At 45.0% G+C, this 21,603-nt stretch overlaps 1 protein-coding gene across 1 annotated transcript in view; it reads left to right on the top strand.

The window, feature by feature from the left end:
• The window catches only part of rnf182 (ring finger protein 182), a 68,952-nt gene extending 59,298 nt beyond the window's left edge, over positions 1 to 9,654 (top strand). The window contains exon 2 of the mRNA XM_072510214.1: positions 6,594 to 9,654. Within this exon, the coding sequence (XP_072366315.1) occupies positions 6,777 to 7,517 (741 nt within the window). The 5' untranslated portion in view covers positions 6,594 to 6,776 and the 3' untranslated portion in view covers positions 7,518 to 9,654. The remainder of the gene's footprint in view (positions 1 to 6,593) is intronic.
• Positions 9,655 to 21,603: the final 11,949 nt, after the last annotated feature.

Below are 21,603 nucleotides of genomic sequence, written 5' to 3'. Positions count from 1 at the left end.
AGGGCTTTTGCGAGGCAGCAGGTGAGGGAATTCCCGCAGCTCCCGACGCATGAGGTGCAGGACAGAGTAATCTCAAAGACATGGGTGGGGGACGGTAAGGTGTCAGATATATATAGGGAAATGAGGGACGAGGGGGAGAATATGGTAGATGAGCTGAAAGGGAAATGGGAAGAAGAGCTGGAGGAGGAGATTGAGGAGGGGCTGTGGGCGGATACCCTAAGTAGGGTAAACTCATCGTCCTCGTGTGCCAGGCTAAGCCTGATTCAATTTAAGGAGTTACACAGGGCGCATATGACTGGAGCACGGCTCAGTAAATTTTTTGGGGTAGAGGATAGGTGTGCGAGATGCTCGAGAAGCCCAGCGAATCACACCCACATGTTCTGGTCATGTCCGGCACTACAGGGGTTCTGGGTGGGGGTGACAAAGGTGCTTTCGAAAGTAGTGGGGGTCCAGGTCGAACCAAGCTGGGGGTTGGCTATATTTGGGGTTGCACAAGAGCCGGGAGTGCAGGAGGCGAGAGAGGCCGATGTTTTGGCCTTTGCGTCCCTAGTAGCCCGGCGCAGGATACTGTTGATGTGGAAGGAAGCCAAGCCCCCGGGGGTGGAGACCTGGATAAATGACATGGCAGGGTTTATAAAGCTAGAACGGTTTAGTTCGTCCTAAGGGGATCGGCTCAAGGGTTCACCAGGCGGTGGCAACCGTTCGTCGAATACCTCATAGAAAGATAGAGGGAATGGAAAAGAAGAAGGCAGCAGCAGCCCGGGGAGGGGGGGGGGGGGGCAGGGGGGGGGAGGAACCAGAAGGAGTCTCAGGGTTATTAATATATATGTATAATATGTATAGGTCGTTGCTATAAATAATTGTATATTGGACTGTTAAATCATATTTTTGGAGAGTGTTCATCTGAGACAAGGCAGTTGCCATTTAGTTTTAGTTTTAGTTTTTATTATATATTATTTATTCTTTGTTTGTAAAACAGGTCATTGTTATCTATACTGTTATATTATTGTGTAAAGGATACACAATGTACTGTGATGGTTGACCAAAAATTTTCAATAAAATATTTTTTAAAAAAAACATATTTAACTTCTAGAAGAGGTGCGAATGTGTTGGACAATGGATCCCTTAGACTTACTGGGGCCTCCTGTGTTTCCCTTTTCATACCGTTCAAGGGCAGCACGGTAGCATTGTGGATAGCACAATTGCTTCACAGCTCCAGGGTCCCAGGTTTGATTCCGGCTTGGGTCTTTGTCTGTGCGGAGTCTGCACATCCTCCCCGTGTGTGCGTGGGTTTCCTCCGGGTGCTCCGGTTTCCTCCCACAGTCCAAAGATGTGCAGGTTAGGTGGATTGGCCATGATAAATTGCCCTTAGTGTCCAAAATTGCCCTTAGTGTTGGGTGGGGTTACTGGGTTATGGGGATAGGGTGGATGGTGTTGACCTTGGGTAGGGTGCTCTTTCCAAGAGCCGGTGCAGACTCGATGGGCCAAATGGCCTCCTTCTGCACTGTAAATTCTATGTAAATTCTATGTAAATATTCAAATGCTCTGTGAGACGATTAAATCATTTCCAATGTGGGTGGCTTTAACCCCGTGCTTGCTGGTTTTCTCTTGATATAAGTTTAACCCCTTGCCTGCTGGTTTGCCCTTGACCTGTGCTATTACAATACTTTGAGACATCACTATCAGAAGGATGTGGAGGCTTTAGAGAGGGTGCAGAAGAGATTTACCAGAATTTTGCCTGGTATGGAGGGCATTAGCTATGAGGAGCGGTTGAATAAACTTGGTTTGTTCTCACTGGAACGAAGGAGGTTGAGGGGCGACCTGATAGAGGTCTACAAAATTATGAGGGGCATAGACAGAGTGGATAGTCAGAGGCTTTTCCCCGGGGTAGAGGGGTCAATTACTAGGGGGCATAGGTTTAAGGTGAGAGGGGCAAGGTTTAGAGTAGATGTACGAGGCAAGTATTTTACGCAGAGGGTAGTGGGTGCCTGGAACTCGCTACCGGAGGAGGTGGTGGAAGCTGGGACGATAGTGACATTTAAGGGGCATCTTGACAAATACATGAATAGGATGGGAATAGAGGGATACGGACCCAGGAAGTGTAGAAGATTGTAGTTTAGTCGGGCAGCATGGTCGGCACGGGCTTGGAGGGCCGAAGGGCCTGTTCCTGTGCTGTACATTTCTTTGTTCTTTGTATATGGCAATTTCTTCCACTAACACTGTCCCATTGGACTCATACAAAGTAGTGTCCTAAGCAGAGCAAGATTACACCTATGTTCTGCAAAGATTAGGCAGCAGTATGATTAATGTATTAATTGAGTGGTGACTTGAAATGAAATGAAATGAAAATCGCTTATTGTCACAAGTAGGCTTCAAATGAAGTTACTGTAAACAATTTAAATTGAATTTAAAATTCCTGGTTTCCACATTCCTGCGCCTGTTCGGGGAGGCTGGTACGGGAATTGAACCCACGCTGCTGGCCAGCCTGGGTCTGCTTTAAAAGCCAGCTATTTAGCCCTGTACTAATCCAGCCCCATGCTTGCTGTGATTGGGTGTTTGATCCTGCATGGCGCTGACTCCAGGGATCTGTGGCATGTGCAATCTCAGAGAAGCAAATACCTGGCTCTTTAACCAATCAAATTGAAGAATCCCAACTATATCACCCAATGGGCGGGATTCTCTCAGCCCAGGACCGGGCCGCAGAATCGCCGCGAACGGCGTGAATTGCGCCATGCCGCCCGACAGCGATTCTCATCCCGGGATGGGCCGGGCGGCCGTACCGAATAACCCGAGTCCCGCCAGCGCCCTTCTAACCTAGTCTTACCCGGCGGGACCTCGGCGTGGAAGGGTCCGGGGGCGGCCTGTGGGGGGTGAGGGGAGGTCCAACCCCAGGGGGGGGGGGGGGTGGGGGGCCTCTGCTGTGACCTGGCCAGCGATCGGGGCCCACCGATCGGCGGCCCAGCCTCTTAGGCTGGGGGCCTCCTTTGTTCCATGCCGGCCACTGTAGCCCTACGCCATGTTGCGTCGGGGCCGGTGCGGAGAAGGGAGACACCGCGCATGCGCAGAAATCGCACCGGTCCCACCGTGCATACATGGACCCGCAGCGCCCATCTGACTCCGGGAACGGCAGCTGGAGCGCCGTGGGTCGCTCCAGTGCCATGCTGGCCCCCTGTAGGGGCCAGAATTGCTGATCCTGAGGCCATGTTGACGCCGTTGGGAAACGCGACGGCATTTACGACGGCGTCATCACGTAGCCTCAAGATCAGCAAATCTCGCCCAGAGTCTAAACAAGGAAGTATAAACCAGGAATTTTAAATTCAATTTAAATTGTTTACAGCAAGTGAAATAAAAGTTTGGGGGGAAAAAGTTGGGACAATGTAAGAGAGACAAAAGAGACAAACAGCAAAAATAAAAATCTATACCACCAATTAAATTCTGAAAGAATGAGACTCCATAAATGTAAAATGAAATGCTATCAGCTAGAGAGGTAGTTCTAACAGTAATTCTGCCGCTGTAAAAAAATCACATATCTCAATGTGGGCTACAGTAGCACAGTTGCTTCACAGCGCCAGGGTCCCAGGGTTACTGTCTGTGCGGAGTCTGCATGTTCCCCTCCTGGCTGCGTGAGTTTCCTCCGGGTGCTCCAGTTTCCTCCCACAAGTCCCGAAAGACTTGCTGTTAGGTGAATTAGACATTCTGAATTCTCCCTCAGTGTACCCGAACATGCGCAGAGGGTGGAGACCAGGGGATTTTCACAGTAACTTCATTGCAGTGTTAATGTAAGCCTACTTGTGACACTAATATAGATTATTATTATTATGTACCAGCCCTAATTTATTCTGCCATGTATAACGGATAATAAATGGACCAGCACAGCAACTTCTATATGAATTTCAGTGGCAAGCCAATCAATAAGTCAACGAAATACTGTCTTAGCTTAGCCTGTGGAGAAGCAGGGTAACTCGGATTGCAACTTCTGGATTTCTGCATTTAACTGAGCATGTGAGTATTCCAGATGTAACTGAACATGTGAGTATTCCAGATGTTACTGTCCAATTTACTCCATAATGACATTGATAACCTCACCCTTATTCTCAATCCAAGGTCCAGGCCATTGAAAATTTTTAACTTTTAACAGCAACTTTACCTTATTATTTTTACTTTTGGTAAGTTTCTATTTAATTTGTTTCAAACTAGCACCCGACTCCACCCACACAACCATGCTACAATAGAGACAACCCACTGACAAATGAGCAATTGTGTCAGGCCAATGCAATCAAAGAGATTAACGACTCATTCAGCTCATTGATGTTTCTGAGATCTGATGTTGTACAAATTGCTGGCGCATTCACCTACAAAGCAACAGCGACTGGACTTCAAAGTAATTAATTGCATGCAAAGTGCTTTGGGGTGTTTTGAGAGATGTGATAAATTGTTGAATAAATGTGAGTACTTTGTTTTTGCTTCTTGTTTTCAGTTTGTTCTTTATTAAATGGAAATTCTAATAATAGAGTTGCCATTCAAACTGTACATTTACCAGTTCTTCTCTATGCAAAATTATGTTAAGTGTTTTACATGTGAATCGTGAGCTATAATTTATGAGTCTTGGTTCCAGGCTCAGAACCTCATTTAACTTAACTACACAAACATTAGGAGCATCAGCCTCTATATCAGATTCTCCAATCTAAAGGTAAAGTCGCCACAGTCCCAGGTGACCATTGTCTGTTTTCCCCTTTGAGGGGGAGAGCTGATTGGTGGTGATTTAACCTGAGGATCATCACACCTCAGGCAAGGGGCAAGGTTGAGAAGACGAGCCTTCATGAAAAACCTCAATTGTACAGGAATTGAACCCACATTGTTGGCACTGCTCTGCATCATGAACCAGCTGTCCAGCCTACTGAGATAAATCAACTTCATCAGTTCATCCAAGATTTTGCTGCCCTGCCAAGCCCCATTTACCAATTGCTCCCAGCTTGGAAGACCTCAATAGGTTCCCAGTTCCCTTATAAATCTAATTTATAGTTTTCATTCTTGTTTTTAAATGTCTTCATCGCCTTGCCCCTCCCCATTTCTGTAACCTCCTGCTACCCTACAACCCCGCCAAAGTCTTCCAAATTCTACATTCTTCTGACTCTAGCCTTCTGCTGCATAACCCCTTTTCTGTGCGCCTTCACATGGCTGTGCCTTCAGCTCTCTTTGTCCCACACTTTGGAATTGTCTCCCTCCAGTCTTCTGCCTCTACATCTCCCCTAAGACCCTACTTAAAACTCACCTCTTTGAGCACGCTTTGAGTCACCTCTCCAAATGTCCTCACTTTGGCCTGGGAGAATTCTCTCATCCTCCTTCTGGGCTCTGTCAATAAGACCTTCCTACATTTTTTAATGGTGGACTCCCTCGTGGTATAGTCAACCAATGCAACCTAACTTGCTCTGACCAGGCAACCTTTGGTAGAGTCAATTGTGGTTGACCCAGATGGGTACACCTTGGCACTTCTGCTGAGACATGCAAAAATTTGGGGCTACCAAGATCTGTCCAAACAAAGATTTGGAACATAGACTTAAACTGTAGGTAAAGCCTCCGTTTCTCTATGGTATGTACCTATTGACTTCATGTATTAATTCAATACATTCCAAATGTCTCAAATATTTCTTTGTCTACCACATTACAGAATGTTACAAAAGTTTACCATAATTTCAGTAACAGCTATTTTTGATAACTGATTTAAATTTATTATTCACTCATTTTTATTTCTGTCCATCGGATTCTATTTTTCTGACTTACTTATTGTAAATTGCCTTAACTAAACCATTTAATCATCAAGGCATTTAAGTGAAGCCCTACCTTATTTGCCTTCCTCAGTTATAAAACAGTGAATACGTCAATAGGTACAAGTGAAACTAGTCAATTTTGAGCTGACTGCCCATTGCTCAACTATGAGTAAAGTTAAAAAAACTTGCAATCCTGGTACAGAAACTCACCAGACAGACCAGAGATGGACTAAAGCATTGTGGTGCTTATTCTCCAACTTGTGCTTGTATTAAAGCTCTTTGCTGGCAGTATAGGTTTTCCGAATGAACCCTGGAGCATATAAATGGTTACTACACATTGGTTAAAATTAGTCCAATCATCCAATCGGGAACTATCCACTTTCTGATCAATAACAATTAAAATTAATACAATTAAATGGATGGCATGTTGACACAGTGGTTAGCACTGGTGCCTCACAGTTCCAGGGACCTCAGTTTAATTCTGGCCTCGGGTGATTGTGTGGAGTTTGCACTTTTCTCCCCGTGTCTGCGTGGGTTTCCTCCGGGTGCTCTGGTTTTCTCCCACTGTCCAAAGATGTGCAGGTTAGGTGGGTTGGCCATGCTAAATTGCTCCTTAGCGTCCAAAAGGTTAGGTGGAGTTACTGGGTTACAGGGCTAGGGTGAAGGCGTGCGTTTAAGTAGAGTGCTCTTTCCAAGGGCTGGTGCGGTCTTGATGGGCCAAATGGCCTCCTCCTGCACTGTAAAGTCTATGAATACTTTTGTTTTCTGAGAAAATTTGAAACTTCAGCACAATGAACAATGTGTGACTTATTCCTCTCCCTACAGGCAGCCTTGAGGTTTACCTGAATGGGACCACAATCGTGAAATGTAGGCCGCCTACTCGAGTGGGGGCAGGCGAAGGGTTGCCCATCTTCAACATTGCTTCCTGTCTGGATTTACTGACATTAAAATGGAAATGACAAAGGACTTTCTGAAAGAAACCATTGGCATTGTTGTTGAACAATCGCTATGAATTTCCAGACCACAGAGGGTCCCACTGAAAAACAATTGCTTTCTTCTGAGGAGCTGGAATGCAAAATCTGTTACAACCCTTACAACCTGAGGAACAGGAGACCCAAGTTGTTGGAATGCTTTCACAGGGTGTGTGCCAAATGCCTGTATAAGATTGTAGACCCTGGAGACTCCTCACAAAGTATAATTAACTGTCCTTTCTGCAGGTATGAGACAAGTGTACTCGACGATGAAGTTGGTGGACTTCCGGATGATAGTAATGTCCTTGCTGCTCTGGCATGCAAGGAGAAGAATAGGAAGTCTGCCTTGGACAACCCGTCTGAGCTTCTGCTGAGTCCAAAAAGGTTAGCTTCCATTGCAAGCCCCTCCCCTAGCTCCTCAAACTGTCTGGTTATCACCATCATGGAAGTTCAAAGGGAATCCGTACAATCTCAGAGATCACCGTCAGCCATGGAATTCCACAACTCCAGCTTTGATTCAACAGCCTCAATGTCTCAGCAATGGGAAATTTGGAATTGCTCTCCCCTACTCTGCCATACCATAGGCAGGATCCTAGTCTGGACACTAGCACTCCTGTATTTTGCCTCTTTACCTCTTGGTGTATATCTGCTCGTGATTCAGAAAGTCACAGTGGGGATTATATTTGTCAGTCTTGTTCCCTCCAGTCTTGGTATACTTATGGTCTATGGTTTCTGTCAATGTTTATGTCATGAGTTTTTGGATTGCATATCTTCATGAAGCAAAATCTAAAAGTCAGTATGAATTAGCACATCCTGGCCATGGGAATTCAGGTTTTGTGTATTAACTCTGGCTTGTGGACTATGTCATTTTACCATTTTGCGTGTCCAGGGGTTAATCTTGCAGTAGAAATGGTTAGAAACAGTGATTGTTGTATTCCTCAGTGTGCAACACATTCTTAAGGCACATTATTTTGTTTTCAAGTGAATACAGCCACAATGTGAAAAGCATGAGGGTGAGTAAATTGCACTAACTATTATATTACAGTTTGAAATGTGTGGAAGAACATATATTAAGGATTCTTAACAGACCTTTGAATCAAATCACTTATACGGTCCTGATAAAGATATGCTTATCTATTCCTATATATTAGATGACAGAGAGGTGAGAGGATGGAGATTGCAGACATAGTGGACAGAGAAGAGACAGTGCAGGAGATCAGAGAGACAGTGCGGGAGATCGGAGAGGCACACAGTGCAGCAGTTTGGAGAGAGTGACCGTGCGAGAGATCGGAGACAGAGGGCAGGATTCTCCGTTCCTGCGTCTAAGTACTGACAACAACGGAGGATCCGTGGAGTTCCACGATTGAAAAATCGGCACCACACCCCCACTGATTGCACTAACTGTGAGGGGCTAGCATCGAAACAACCGCAGAACACGCGGAAAACGGTGGGAGAATCGCCGCATCTGTGCTGGACATGTGTAGCACTGACTAGGTGCAGCTGCACGTACGCAAACACCGGTCGTGCCCGAAAATGGCGCCGGTTGTGCTGGACTGTGTACCCGTCCACCCCGACCCCACAGCCCATCTCCTAGCCATCCCCCACTCGTCCCCCCCAGCCCTGGCAGGAGACCCCTGCCAGCAGCATGACTGTCGGAAAGTATGGCGGTGCTGGACATTGTCCATACTCTCTCCGTAGCTGCCCTCTCTCCTTCTCTACGCAGCTGCCAATCCAGGCTCACGACTGTTGAGTCCACACGTGGACCGAGCCATCAGGAACCCGGCCCATCGGAGGTGGAGCATTGTGGGTGGGCCCGGTAATTATGTGTGCATGGTGTTGCAAGTGCGCACGTCGTGCATCGCAATGACACCAAAGCTATAGAGGGGTCACAGCGTCGCGAACTGGTGCCTGCCACAATTTTGACGTCGGGAGCTATTCTTCGCCCGATCGCCATTCCCGGTTTCGGCGCCTGGCAACAGAGAATCCCGCCCACAGTGCGGGAGATTGGAGAAAAACACACGGTGCAGGAGTTTGGAGAGAGAGACAGTGCAGGAGTTTGGAGAGAGAGACAGAGCGGGGGATTGGAGAGAGAGACAGAGCGGGAGACTGGAGAGAGATAGACAGAGCGGGAGATTGGAGAGAGAGACAGAGCGGGAGACTGGAGAGAGAGACAGAGCGGGAGATTGGAGAGAGAGACAGGGCGGGAGATTGGAGAAAGAGACAGGGCGGGAGATTGGAGAAAGAGACAGTGCGGGAGATTGGAGATAGAGACAGAGCGGGAGATTGGAGAGACAGTGCGGGAGATTGGAGTAAGAGACTGAGCGGAAGATTGGAGAGAGAGATAATGCGGGAGATTGAAGAGAGAGACAGAGCGGGAGATTGGAGAGAGAGACAGAGCGGGAGATTGGAGAGAGAGACAGTGCGGGAGATTGTGAAGAGAGAGAGAGAGAGAGACAGTGCGGGAGATTGGAGAGACAGTGCGGGAGATTGGAGAGAGAGACAGTGCGAGAGATTTGAGAGAGAGAGACAGTGCGGGAGATTGGAAAGAGAGACAGTGTGGGAGATTGGAGAGAGAGAGACAGTGCGGAAGATTGGAGAGAGAGACAGTGCGGGAGTTTGGAGAGAGAGACAGAGCGGGAGATTGGAGAGAGAGACAGTGCGGGAGATTGTGAAGAGAGAGAGAGAGAGAGAGTGCGGGAGATTGGAGAGACAGTGCGGGAGATTGGAGAGAGAGAGAGACAGTGCGAGAGATTTGAGAGAGAGAGACAGTACGGGAGATTGGAGAGAGAGAGAGACAGTGTGGAAGATTGGAGAGAGAGAGACAGTGTGGAAGATTGGAGAGAGAGAGAGAATGCGGGAGATTGGAGTTGGAGAAAGAGAGACAGTGCGGGAGATTGGAGAGAGAGAGCGAGACAGTGCGGGTGATTGGAGAGACAGTGCGGGAGATTGGGGGGAGAGAGAGTGCGGGAGATTGGGGGGAGAGAGAGTGCGGGAGATTGGAGAGAGAGAGAGTGCGGGAGATTGGAGAGAGAGAGAGAGTGCGGGAGATTGGAGAGAGAGACAGAGCGGGAGATTGGAGAGAGAGAGAGAGACAGCGCGGGAGATGGGAGAGACAGTGCGGGAGATTGGAGAGAGAGAGTGCGGGAGATTGGAGGGAGAGAGAGTGCGGGAGATTGGAGAGAGCGAGAGTGCGGGAGATTGGAGGGAGAGAGAGTGCGGGAGACTGGAGAGAGAAAGTTCGGGAGATTGGAGAGAGAGAGAACGTGGGAGATTGGAGAGAGAGAGAGAATGCGGGAGATTGGAGTTGGAGAGAGAGAGACAGTGCGGGAGATTGGAGCGAGGGAGCGAGACAGTGCGGGTGATTGGAGAGAGAGAGAGAGAGACAGTGCGGGAGATTGGAGAGAGAGAGAGAGACAGAGCAGGAAATGGGAGAGAGAGAGAGAGACAGAGCAGGAAATGGGAGAGAGAGAGCGAGAGTGCGGGAGATTGGAGAGAGAGACAGAGCGGAAGATTGGAGAGAGACAGTGCGGGAGATTGGAGAGAGAGAGAGTGAGACAGAGCAGGAAATGGGAGAGAGAGAGAGCGAGAGTGCGGGAGATTGGAGAGAAAGAGAAAGAGACAGAGCAGGAAATGGGGGAGAGAGAGCGAGAATGCGGGAGATTGGAGAGAGAGAGAGAATGCGGGAGATTGGAGAGAGACACTGCGGGAGATTGGAGAGAGAGAGAGAGTCAGAGCAGGAAATGGGGGAGAGAGAGCGAGAGTGCGGGAGATTGGAGAGAGAGACAGAGCGGGAGATTGGAGAGAGAGAGAGAGACAGAGCAGGAAATGGGAGAGAGAGAGCGAGAGTGCGGGAGATTGGAGAGAGAGACAGAGCGGGAGATTGGAGAGAGACAGTGCGGGAGATTGGAGAGAGAGAGAGAGACAGAGCAGGAAATGGGAGAGAGAGAGAGAGAGAGTGCGGGAGATTGGAGAGAGAGAGACAGTGCGGGTAACCTTCTCTTGCCATTCTGCAAGATGTTCCAAATGGCACTCTGCCTCCATGAAAGCATTGGAGATAGTAATCCGAAAAACAGGGGCATGCTGCCCACCTGCATTGCCCCTCCCCTGGTAGGTCTCCTAGACGCTGCTGTCATTTTGGACAGCTCCCTGTGCCGCCTCCAATGTCTACAGCGGTCTCATACAGCCGCCCTGCCGGGTCGCCATTGGACCCTGTGCCTGCCACGCCCCACCTCTGCCGGCCTCGCAGGGCCAATCTGCGCATATTTCCCACAGGATGTCAGTGGCTTATTTGAGCAGTCAGTATAATATCGCGTGTTCTCAGCGATCTCGGGTGAAAGTGGAAAAGACAGCTGCTCCTGGTCTCACCCGCCATGCCTGCCCATCACGGGTAAAATTCTCACCATTTTGTTTTTTCCACCTTCATCCAAATTGGCCGCCCCATTCAGGGGACCAATATGTGTTGAGGTCTGAAAAATTCTTTCTCCATATTCTCACAGAATTCCCAGCAGCAATGGGAAAGGTACATATCCGAGATGTGCTTACTTGTGCCAAACCGCCTGTATTAATGTTGCCTGAGGCTAAAGGGCAGAAAGTAGAGATTAGGGATGACCCAATATTTTTAGCGAGGTATACAGTGTGTTCTCCAGGAATTGGGATTAGGACTACTCCACCTTTTTGACACGTATTAGTGATTTGGACTTTGTTGTACCAAGGATTGTTTGAAAATTTGTGGATGATTTTAAATTCAGAAATGGAATAAACAATGAGAAGGATAGTAACAGACTTCCGGACTTTTGGAAATATTCAGAGATGAAACAGATGAAAATTAATGCAGAGAAGTAAGAAATGTACAAAACCTTTAAAGGCGGGAGGTTGAGTAGGCTTTTTAAAAAGCACATGATATCCTTGCTTTTATTAATAGAGGTATCGAGTAAGAATAATAAGAATAATCTTTATTGTCACAAGTAGGCTTACATTAATACTGCAATGAAGTTACTGTGAAAATCTCCTAGCTGCCACATTCCGGTGCCTGTTCGGGTACACAGAGGGAGAATTCAAAATGTCCAATTCACCTAACAGCTCGTCTTTCGGGACTTGTGGGAGGAAACTGGAGCACCCGGAGGAAACCCACGCAGACACGGGGAGAACATGCAGACTCTGCACAGACAGTGACCCAAGCCTGGAATCGAACCTGGGACCCCGGCATTATGAAGCAACAGTGCTAATCACGGTGCTACCGTGAGTACAAGAGCAAGGAATTTATGCTAACCTTTATAAAACATAGGCCTCAGATGGAGTATCATTTTTTTTTAACAAACATTTTATTAAGGCATTTATGGTTTTATAACAACAAAAGATACAAATACAAAGTAAACATAATTCACTGCGTAACACCCCCCTCCATCTCTTCTCACTGTTCCCGCCTAAACTATGGAGTATCATTTTTAAGCACAAAAAGTTATCAAGGATTTGGAGAGAATGCTGAGAGATTTCCTAAAATCTCCAGGGATAAGGGAGCATCAGTTGTGTGAACAGGCTGGAGATGCTGGAGTTGTTCTCCTTACAACAGAGAAAGTTTTTTTTTCTTTTTTTTAATTAAGGGGCAATTTAGCGTGGCCAATCCACCTACCCCTGCACATCTTTGGGTTGTGGGGGTAAAACTCACACAAACACTGGTGCTAACCACTGCACCACCGTGCTGCCCCACAACAGAGAACGTTTAGAGGAGATTTGGTAGAGGTGCTCAAAATCATGAAGGAAATGTAGAGAAACTGTTTCTAGAAGCAGAGTATTGGTAACCAAATAACCCAGATTTAAAGTGATTGCCAAAAGAACCAAATGCGATATGAGAATTTATTTTTTCAATGCAGTGAGTTGTGATCTGAAATGCATTGTCTGAAAGGATGGTTGAAGCAGTTTCAATAGTAACATTCAAAGGAGCTTTTTTAGAAACACTTGAAGGATAATGTTGCACTGCTGTACGGATAGAGCAGGGGAGTGGGATTAATTGGATACCTTTACCAAAGCACACCAGCACAGGCACACTGGGTCAAATGCCTCCTTCTGGGCTGTGTCATTCTGTGCCTCTTTTTAAAACAATTGCTCTCACTGATCCTGCAAACACTGGCAATATCAAGAGTTCCACCTGTGGTATGGAGTCAGGAGAGTGACAAATCACTCTTGATTGTTTAATATCTATACACCCAAGTGTCTCATTTAGACGTCTAACAGAATAATGCACCAGTCAAAATCAACAGTACTGTAAAGAAACACAGAAAATACGTGACAATCTCAGCAGGTCTGACAGCATCTGTGGAGAGAGAAGGGAACTAATGTTTTGCGTCAGTATGGCTCAAAGTTGGAAAGAGTCATGGGCCAGCTGCAGAAGATGATACTTATACCAATTGTCTTCCTTTCATTTACAAGACGAGCCCTGTTTAGAACTCTATGATTGTTTCATTTTGAATACAAGCATATGTTTTTATTTAGTTGCTTGTTGAAAAAATATTTATTTGTTAGCATAATAACTACTCATTCAATTAATTCTGGTACATCAGTATGTACAATTATGTGGTTGACTGAGTTAAAAGTTGAATAAAGATCAAACCCTCAGCCTGGGCTCAATGGAAATTGCTAAGAATATTTAAAAAGTGAGTTCTGGGAAAGAAAAGTGAAATGAAAATCGCTTATTGTCACAAGTAGGCTTCAAATGAAGTTACTGTGAAAAGCCCCTAGTCGCCACATTCCAGCACCTGTTCGGGGGAGGCTGGTACAAATTGGTAAGCATCTGAAATGGAAGCAGATCCATGTATTAAAATGATTTGGGAAACTATGTCATGCCTGAGTTGTATTAGCTGGTATTACCCCCATTATGTTTTTCATTTGAATTTTAATGGTCCAGTTTTGTTGCTGGATTTCCCTAATATACAAAAAATAGTAATCTGAGAAGGATAGGGCTAAATTAGCAACGGGATTTTATTGTAACAGTAAATCATAATAGTCAGTGATTATCGTTGGTGGCAACAAAAAGGGTCTCAGAGTTAGTCTGCACTGGTCTTAATGAAAGCCTTCCTCTTCAGATAATATAAATTTACTGTGTCCAATTCTGGTCACCCTATTACAGGAAGGATATTGTTATACTAGAAAGAGTGCAGAAGAGATTTACGAGGATTTTACCAGCACTTGATGGTCTGAATTATAAGGAGAGGCTGGATAGGCTGGGACTTTTGTCCCTGAAGTGTAGAAGGCTTAGGGGTGAACTTATAGACGTCTATAAAATAAAGAGTGGCATAGACAAGGTAGATAGTCAATATCTTTTCCCAAAAGTAGAGGCATCTAGAACTAGAGGGCACAGGTTTAAGGTGAGAGGGGAGAGATACAAAAGAGAGCAAAGGGGAAATCTTTTCACGCAGAGGGGATGAGCATCTGGAACGAGCTGCCAGAGGCAGTGGTAGAGGCGGGTACAATTTTTTCCTTTAAAAAACAGTTAGACAGTTGCATGGGCAGGGTGGGTATAGAGGGATATGGGACAAATGCGGGCAAGTGGGACTAGCTTAGTGATAGAAATTGGGCGGCATGGACAAGCTGGGCCAAAGGGCCTGTTTCCATGCTGTAAACATCTAGATCAAGTAACTACAATGCCCAGTGGCGCAGGGCAGTTTGCTTTATCGCAAATCGCATGGATGTAGGTTCATTTGAATGAATCCCTCATGTATGAAATTCTGCACCTCAGCACAGCCCCAGGGCAAAGTGGTTAGTTCCACAGTGGGGGGAAGAAGTAAATCACCCCACACTTCTCCTCTGAATCTCCGAGCCCCTTGTTCAACAATGTCTTCCAAATACATTGGTCAGATAATGGTGCATAGTGTTGGGGAGGAGATGATACAAGAATAAAATACAAATCATGAACAAATACAGCAATATTTATTGGACTGTTAATTGTGTTTGTCCACCAATAATCAGGGCAATTTAGGTTTATCTACTAAAAATAAACTGTACGTGCGTGTGTGTATATATATGTAATTGTTAAATATACATGGTGCTGATGTTTCTATCTGTCACTGTTAAATAAATGTGAGTTGATGTGTAGAATAATAATAAATGTTGACAAAGTAAGTTGGCTGAATGCAGACTGTTTAATCTTTTTTTTCATTGGGATGTAGTGTCGCTGACTGAGTCAGCGTTTGTTGCTCATCCCTAATTGCCCTGGAACTGAGCGGCTTACTAGACCAATTCAGAGGGGGGGAGCAGTTAAGAGTCAACCACATTGCTGTGTGGATCTGGAGTCACATGTAGGCCAGACCGGGTAAGGACGGCAGATTTCCTTCCCTGGAGGATATAGTGAACAATCGGCGATGGTTTCATGGTCATCATCAGGCTTTTTATTTCAGATTTTTATTGAATTCAAATTTGGCCAGCTGCCATGGTGGGATTCAAACCCAGGACCTCAGAGCATCACCCTGGGTCTCTGGATTACAGGTCCAGTGACAATACCACAATGCCACCGCACAGTGGTCTATCGGGTCCAAACCAAAGTTCACAAAAGCATTTTGAATTCATGCGAGCAGTTCATTTTTTTAACAGTGTTGAATGTTGTGGGTTTCCTAAATCACTGACATCAAGGACTTCCAAGAAAGATAGTTTATTGCTGAGCTCAACAGCTATATACGACAATTATGCTCTGCCGAAACTCCCAGGGATAACGTCCGTGCTCCTGTCACGTGACCTCTTTTGTAGCCGCTCCATTACATTCTCACATGACCGCTCAGTCTACATCTTCCCAGTTAGTTGGTGTGAAATGTAACTGAGTGCAAAAGGAAACTGTACAGACCACTATGTAACATACAATTAAAGAAACTGACAAAGCATAAATATTTTCATATACATATACAGGCATGGATTAAGCTGTGCAGCAACTGGTGCATAGCCCATCGTGTCTCCTTATCACACCACCTCGTGAAATTTGCGGCCAGGGTGTGGGTGGGAGGGCATGCCAGGTGTGGGCAATGGGGGAGGGGGGAGCCATCACTGTTGGTCAGTCTAACATTCTCTCCCAATTCCTCACAGATATTGAATGGTATGGACGATATGGTGAACTGAGGGTTGATTTCTGCCCTATGTAGTGCCGTCTCCCCTTAGGATGGTCCTGCGTTATTCATGTAGCTCATACAAAGAACAAAGAAAAGTACAGCACAGTTTAGATTCTAACTGACTGGATTCTATGGGCTCAAATTTGTGAGCCGGACGCAATGGTTGAATAACTGGAGAGGCCCAAATCGGGTTTCACGCTGGGCACGAAACCTCGCGTGTGTCACTCGACTCGGTGCCCAGCACAATCTGGGTCACGCCCTCGCTAAGCATGATCCAGATAATGATATTTAGATGAGCCATTATCCTGACACTGTATTCACCTGGTGCCTGGGAGTCAACGACTGCGTCTGTGAGGCCTCGACCGGGTACCGTTTAGTACTGGGTTTTACTATCATGGATCAGGCATGATCGCACCTCGAGCGGGGGGGGGGGGGGGGGGGGGGGTTACCTTGGCTCTCAGGCACTTTAGCGCTGCCAGCCTGTTACCCTGCCAAACGCACCCGAAAGTGAACTTTTAAATTTTGCCAGTGAATCGTGCCCCCGTCTCAGAAAAGAGCATCTTCAGCTTGTAAGAGATCAGAGAGTGAATCCAATGTTCATGTGAATCGTCTGCAACACCCACAATAATTCTGTATTCAGACTTTAATTCGCCATGATCACATCCTTCTGCCAGCCTGTAGAGATTGTTTATGAAGGAACCAACAGGGCAGTTGGACTCTCTTATGAAATTTGGTTCTCATCAATATTTTATTAGATCTCTGGTTGAAATAAACGTCGACGGAGTTTAAAACATCATCACATTTGGCAGATGACTCATTGATAGCTTGTCATGCAATGATATCGTTTGCCATTCCAATCGAGTTAAAAGTATGTTGACTTGTTCTTCTTCTGACTTTTTATTTAAGTCTGTAGCAATACTGTATCTTAAAAATCCTTTCCTCTAGGGACTCCAATTCTGTGAGTGACTTAAGCCATGTGTGAGTCCTCGTGGACCCGGAGGTGTGGGAATTGCAATCCATTTTGAAGATTTTTAAAAGTGTGGGTGCAGCCTTAAGAGATTACAGACCTCTGAGATGGCGTTACCGTTCACTGCTGAACAATGGATCTCCCTGCGTTTGCTGGTTTTTGGTGGGCTTTCCGAAATGGCAATGGCATGCTTCTGACTGAAGAAGAAGGGTCCGTAAAGGCTGCGTGGGTCATATATTCATAGGCTTTGTGTTTAGGAAATAGGATGGTTGCCAGGTACCCAAAGTTGACAAATTACTTATTAATTTAGATTTGTTTGTGCATTGCCGAATTTGGCAGCCATGTTTTGAGACTTGGAGTTGAGGATTAGAATAAATGTACTGTTTCCTTCAAACAGCGCTTCTGATTGAATGAATGGGAAGGAGTTTATCAAGACTGGCTGGCCTGGAATTTTTGAAAAATGATCTCACCCTTGCAGGCTGGGAGCTCTGCTTGCTGAAGCTGGACTTCCAAAGGAGATTCAATGCTTCCAGGCTCTGGAGTTTTTCTTTGTGATGAATTTTATCCATGTCCATAGCTTCAGTTCGATTTCAATTCAGGATCTATTGAAGTTGTCCCTTTCCTTAGTTTCTCTGCATTCTTGTGAGGCTAAGGGTTTTTGATCCGGAGACAGCAAGATGAAGAATCCTGCTTTGGACACCAGAAAGTAGACTTTGTAGTCTTTGTGACATTAGAAAAATGTTCAGTATACAAAGAGTTAATGTCATGTTACTATATAAAGCACTGACTCTCAGACTTCTGGGAAAGAGAGTGATAGCTGGAGTAGAGTGTATAGGAGAGATCAAGAGAGGATAGAGTATAGTTAGAGTTAGAGTGTAGAGACTCGTGTTAGTAGAGTGTAGATTACTATAATTCTTGTTTACTATAGGAGTAAGTGGTTGAGCTTGATTTAAGTAGTATAAATAAATGTTAGCTTTGTTTATGAACTTAGCTTCTGTGGTTTTGTGAACACTATGATATCCATCCTGAACAACAGCATCACAAAAACACCACATGCTACCAGGAGTGGAAATATTAAAGCACAAAGAACATCATATGTAGTGTGTTCCTATAAGTAAGCAGTGAGTTTTAGAAAGAAAGTTCAAATTCAAAGAAGAAAGAAAAATCATCACACTGCTACACCGCTCTCAGAACCAGCAAGACGTTACTGAGCGTAAGATGGAAGGTCTGAAAAAAACAGAATACTTCAGGATGACCGGTAAACTAAGATTAAACAGGTAAAATTTCAAACAGCAATTTGAAGTTTTTTTTATCTGCCTCCGCATTAGAATCAGCTCCTGATCAGCGAAAAATCACGCTCCTCCTCAATTTGGCAGGTCCGCAGGCGTTTGAATTATTCAATTTGTTTGAATTCACAGACAATGAGGATTAAAAAAAGTATGAACGGGTCATGGAGAAATTTGATGTTCATTGCAAAACGTAAGTCAATGAGACATACAAGCGCTATATGTTTTAAAAAGGCAACAGATCAAAGGAGAATCATTTGACTCATTTGTCACTGATTTAAGGCTTTGAGCGCAGTCGTGTAATATTTCATCTGTTACAGATTCAGTTTTGCGAGATCAAATTGTGTTTGGTATATATGACGAGCGATTGCGAGAACGATTGTTAAGAAGACCAATGATGACATTAGAGGAAGCCATAAACCTGTGAAAAGCCAGTGGGCATGCCACTAACAAGTATGCAGAGTTCCGAGCGAAAGAAAAAGGCATGCACTCGAGCAACGTGGTCAGTGCCATTGACTCTGTGGCGCAGTTCAGAAAACAGCGTGCTGCAGATAGTGGCCATTTTGAGTGTGACATCAGCAATGCCATGGCGTGCACATGCTGTGGTCATGCCCATAATAGAGAAGATTGTCCGGCAAAAGTAATTGCGATGGAACAAGCTTAATCATTTTGCCTCACAATGCCGTTTTACTTCAGCGATACTGGCAAATAACTCAAAAATTCATTCCAAAGATTTATAAAGGTTCATAGCATACAAAAAGAAGACAATGAAGAAAAGAAAATTACTTCCAATATTGATTCCTCTGAGTTTACTCTACAGGATACCTTCATGGTTAAAGCGATAACGAGAGTTAATACACTGGACACTGATGATAAAACTGTCAGCTCTCTGCTTTAACTAAAGATTGGACTGCCATGTTTAATGTAAATGGGTCTGATGTGCAATTCAAGTTGGACACAGGCACACATGCAAATTTAATAACGGAAACAGATTTGAAGAAAGTAGGCAGGCTTCCAAAACTTAAAAACCCAATGGTAGATTAACAGACTACAATGGGACCGCAGTAGCAATGAAAGGTACATGCTGCCTCACAGTGCAGAACAGTGACATACGTATACGCCTAGAATTTGAGATTGTGGATGCTACAAAGTCATCGCTAGTTGGGGTAGATGCATGCATTCAGTTGAATTTGGTACAGAGAATATACACAGCCACAACTTTAAATGGCTCGCTAAATTACAGAATTGAAACAATACGGAGCAAATTCAAGCATGTCTTTAATGGAATGGGCACATTACCATTCACCTACAGCATTAAACTAAAAAATGATGCTAAACCAGTCAGACGTGCTCCCAGAAGAGTGCCAGTGCCACTGAGAGACCGTCTCAAGGATGAATTAGATAGGATACAACAATGCAATATCATTTCAAAGGTGACTGAGCCGACAGACTGGGTAAGCTCCATGGTATGTGTGCAAAAACCGAATGGGGATTTAAGAATCTGTATCGATCCCACGAATTTAAACAATAACATAAAAGGGAACACTATCCCATACCTAAGATAGAAGAGATAACTGCAGAGATGGCACATGCCAAGTATTTCACAAAATTAGATGCTTCCAAGGGATTCTGGCAACTATGACTTGATAGTAAAAGCAGAAAATTGTGTACATTTAACACTCCCTTTGGCCAATATTGCTTTAGTCGATTGCCTTTTGGTATCATATCAGCTTCCACCATGCGATGGAAACCATTGAAGGAATGGTGTTTGTGTATATGTAGACTATGTAATAATATGGTCCAACACACAGAAAGAACACAGTGAGAGGCTAATGAAAGTCCTAACAAGAATAAATTCTTATGGATTAAAGCTGAACAAAGAAAAATGCCAATTTGGAATCCAGAAACTCAAATTTATTGGAGATGTCATATAACCTAATCAAGCCAAGATTCAATCCATTGGTCAGGTGCCAATGCCGAAGGATAAGAAAGCAAAACTACGGATGCTAGGCATTGTTAACTTCCTAGGAAAATTTATTCCCAATCTGTTCAGCAGAACAATTGCTTTGAGAAATCTAATAAAAAAGAATATTGAATTTCTGTAGACACCTCAACATGCCGATGAATGGCAAGATATCATCTTTAGCTACAGCTCCAGTCTTAGCACTTTTCCATTCCACGAAAGAAACAAAAATATCAACGGATGCGAGCTAAAATGACATTGGAGCATTTTCCTACAGAAAACAAAGAATAGCTTCTGGAAACCAGTTGCGTATGCCTCTCGCTCTATGACTCCAACGGAGCAGAGACATGCACGGCATTATCCGCCTTAACGATTCCGAACATGGATGACCATTTGTTGCACAACAAAATGAAACACAGAAAATGCTGTAGCAATGTAAAATGGCCACCTGCAAAGGACCATGGGAATTATGGTCAATTTGGGACACAGACAGGTACACAGCCTCTGTGTATTGTGCAAAGAAACCAGACTTGACTGAAACTTGCATCCATTAAGAATCAATTCCCATTTTCCCCAAGCATTCGCATTAAGGACCATCAACGATAGCAGACGAACTGGCGCCACCCCCCTTATTTGGAAGGGCCTACGTGCCTGGGACAATGATAGCTAGGACCCGCCCAGCCATTGAGGTATCTGCGCCCTAATTGGCTAAGATCAATGAGGGTGATCGAAACCCTATCGATCCATTGGACTTGGAGTAAAGACCGCCCAAAAAGGCACGAAAGAAACGAAGGATAAAAAAAACCCTGCGCACTAGAGATCAGTCTCTTTTGGGATTGGCCTGTGCGTGTCCAACTGTAGCAGAACAACCACGGTCAAGGACCTATGACCATTCCTGAAGGATGAGCCCAGCTGAGACGAACCCAACAACTTCCAACCGACCACGTGGACCCGGATAAATGCCTTATCTCGCACAGTTCCAGTCACTCGAAGTTAAGTAAAGTTGTTAGGTGTAGTTTAGTACGGAGCCGCGTGTATTATTGCATAGGGATACAAGTCTTATGTTATTACTAAACTGTGTTTTTGAGCTAACATATTGGTTGTGTGGTCATTTGGTCAATGTAAGAAACAGCTTGTGGTTCACATAAAGGGTAAAAAAGAAACAATGCAAACAAGCGTATTACAATAGAAAAGTAAAGTCATTACCGCCACTGCATGAAGGTGACTTTGTCAGGATTCGCAATCTAGATGGTGGATGGATGGATCTGGCAAAGGTGTTCAATGAAGTTGCACCAAGATCATATGTAGTAAGGACTGCAGCTGGACTAGTGTTTCACAGAAACAGACGACTATTATTGAAAGTGAAACAGCCAGTGCAATTTCCAGAGCCAACAAACCAGGACAATTTGTTTTCCACCATTGACTTTCCTACAGCTTTGTTATCAAAGACAAGGGACAATTCCAATGACACGGAAATGACATTGAGGAGGTCAAGAAAGAATAGAAAACTGCCGAGTCGTTTAAACTTATAGACACTAAACAACTACAGCTCTACAACT

This window comes from Scyliorhinus torazame, chromosome 6, assembly GCF_047496885.1.
Source record: "Scyliorhinus torazame isolate Kashiwa2021f chromosome 6, sScyTor2.1, whole genome shotgun sequence".
NCBI classification, from domain to species: Eukaryota; Metazoa; Chordata; class Chondrichthyes; order Carcharhiniformes; family Scyliorhinidae; genus Scyliorhinus; species Scyliorhinus torazame.
The sequence above is the reverse complement of the archived record's forward strand: the minus strand, read 5'-3'. Positions and strand labels throughout refer to the sequence as shown.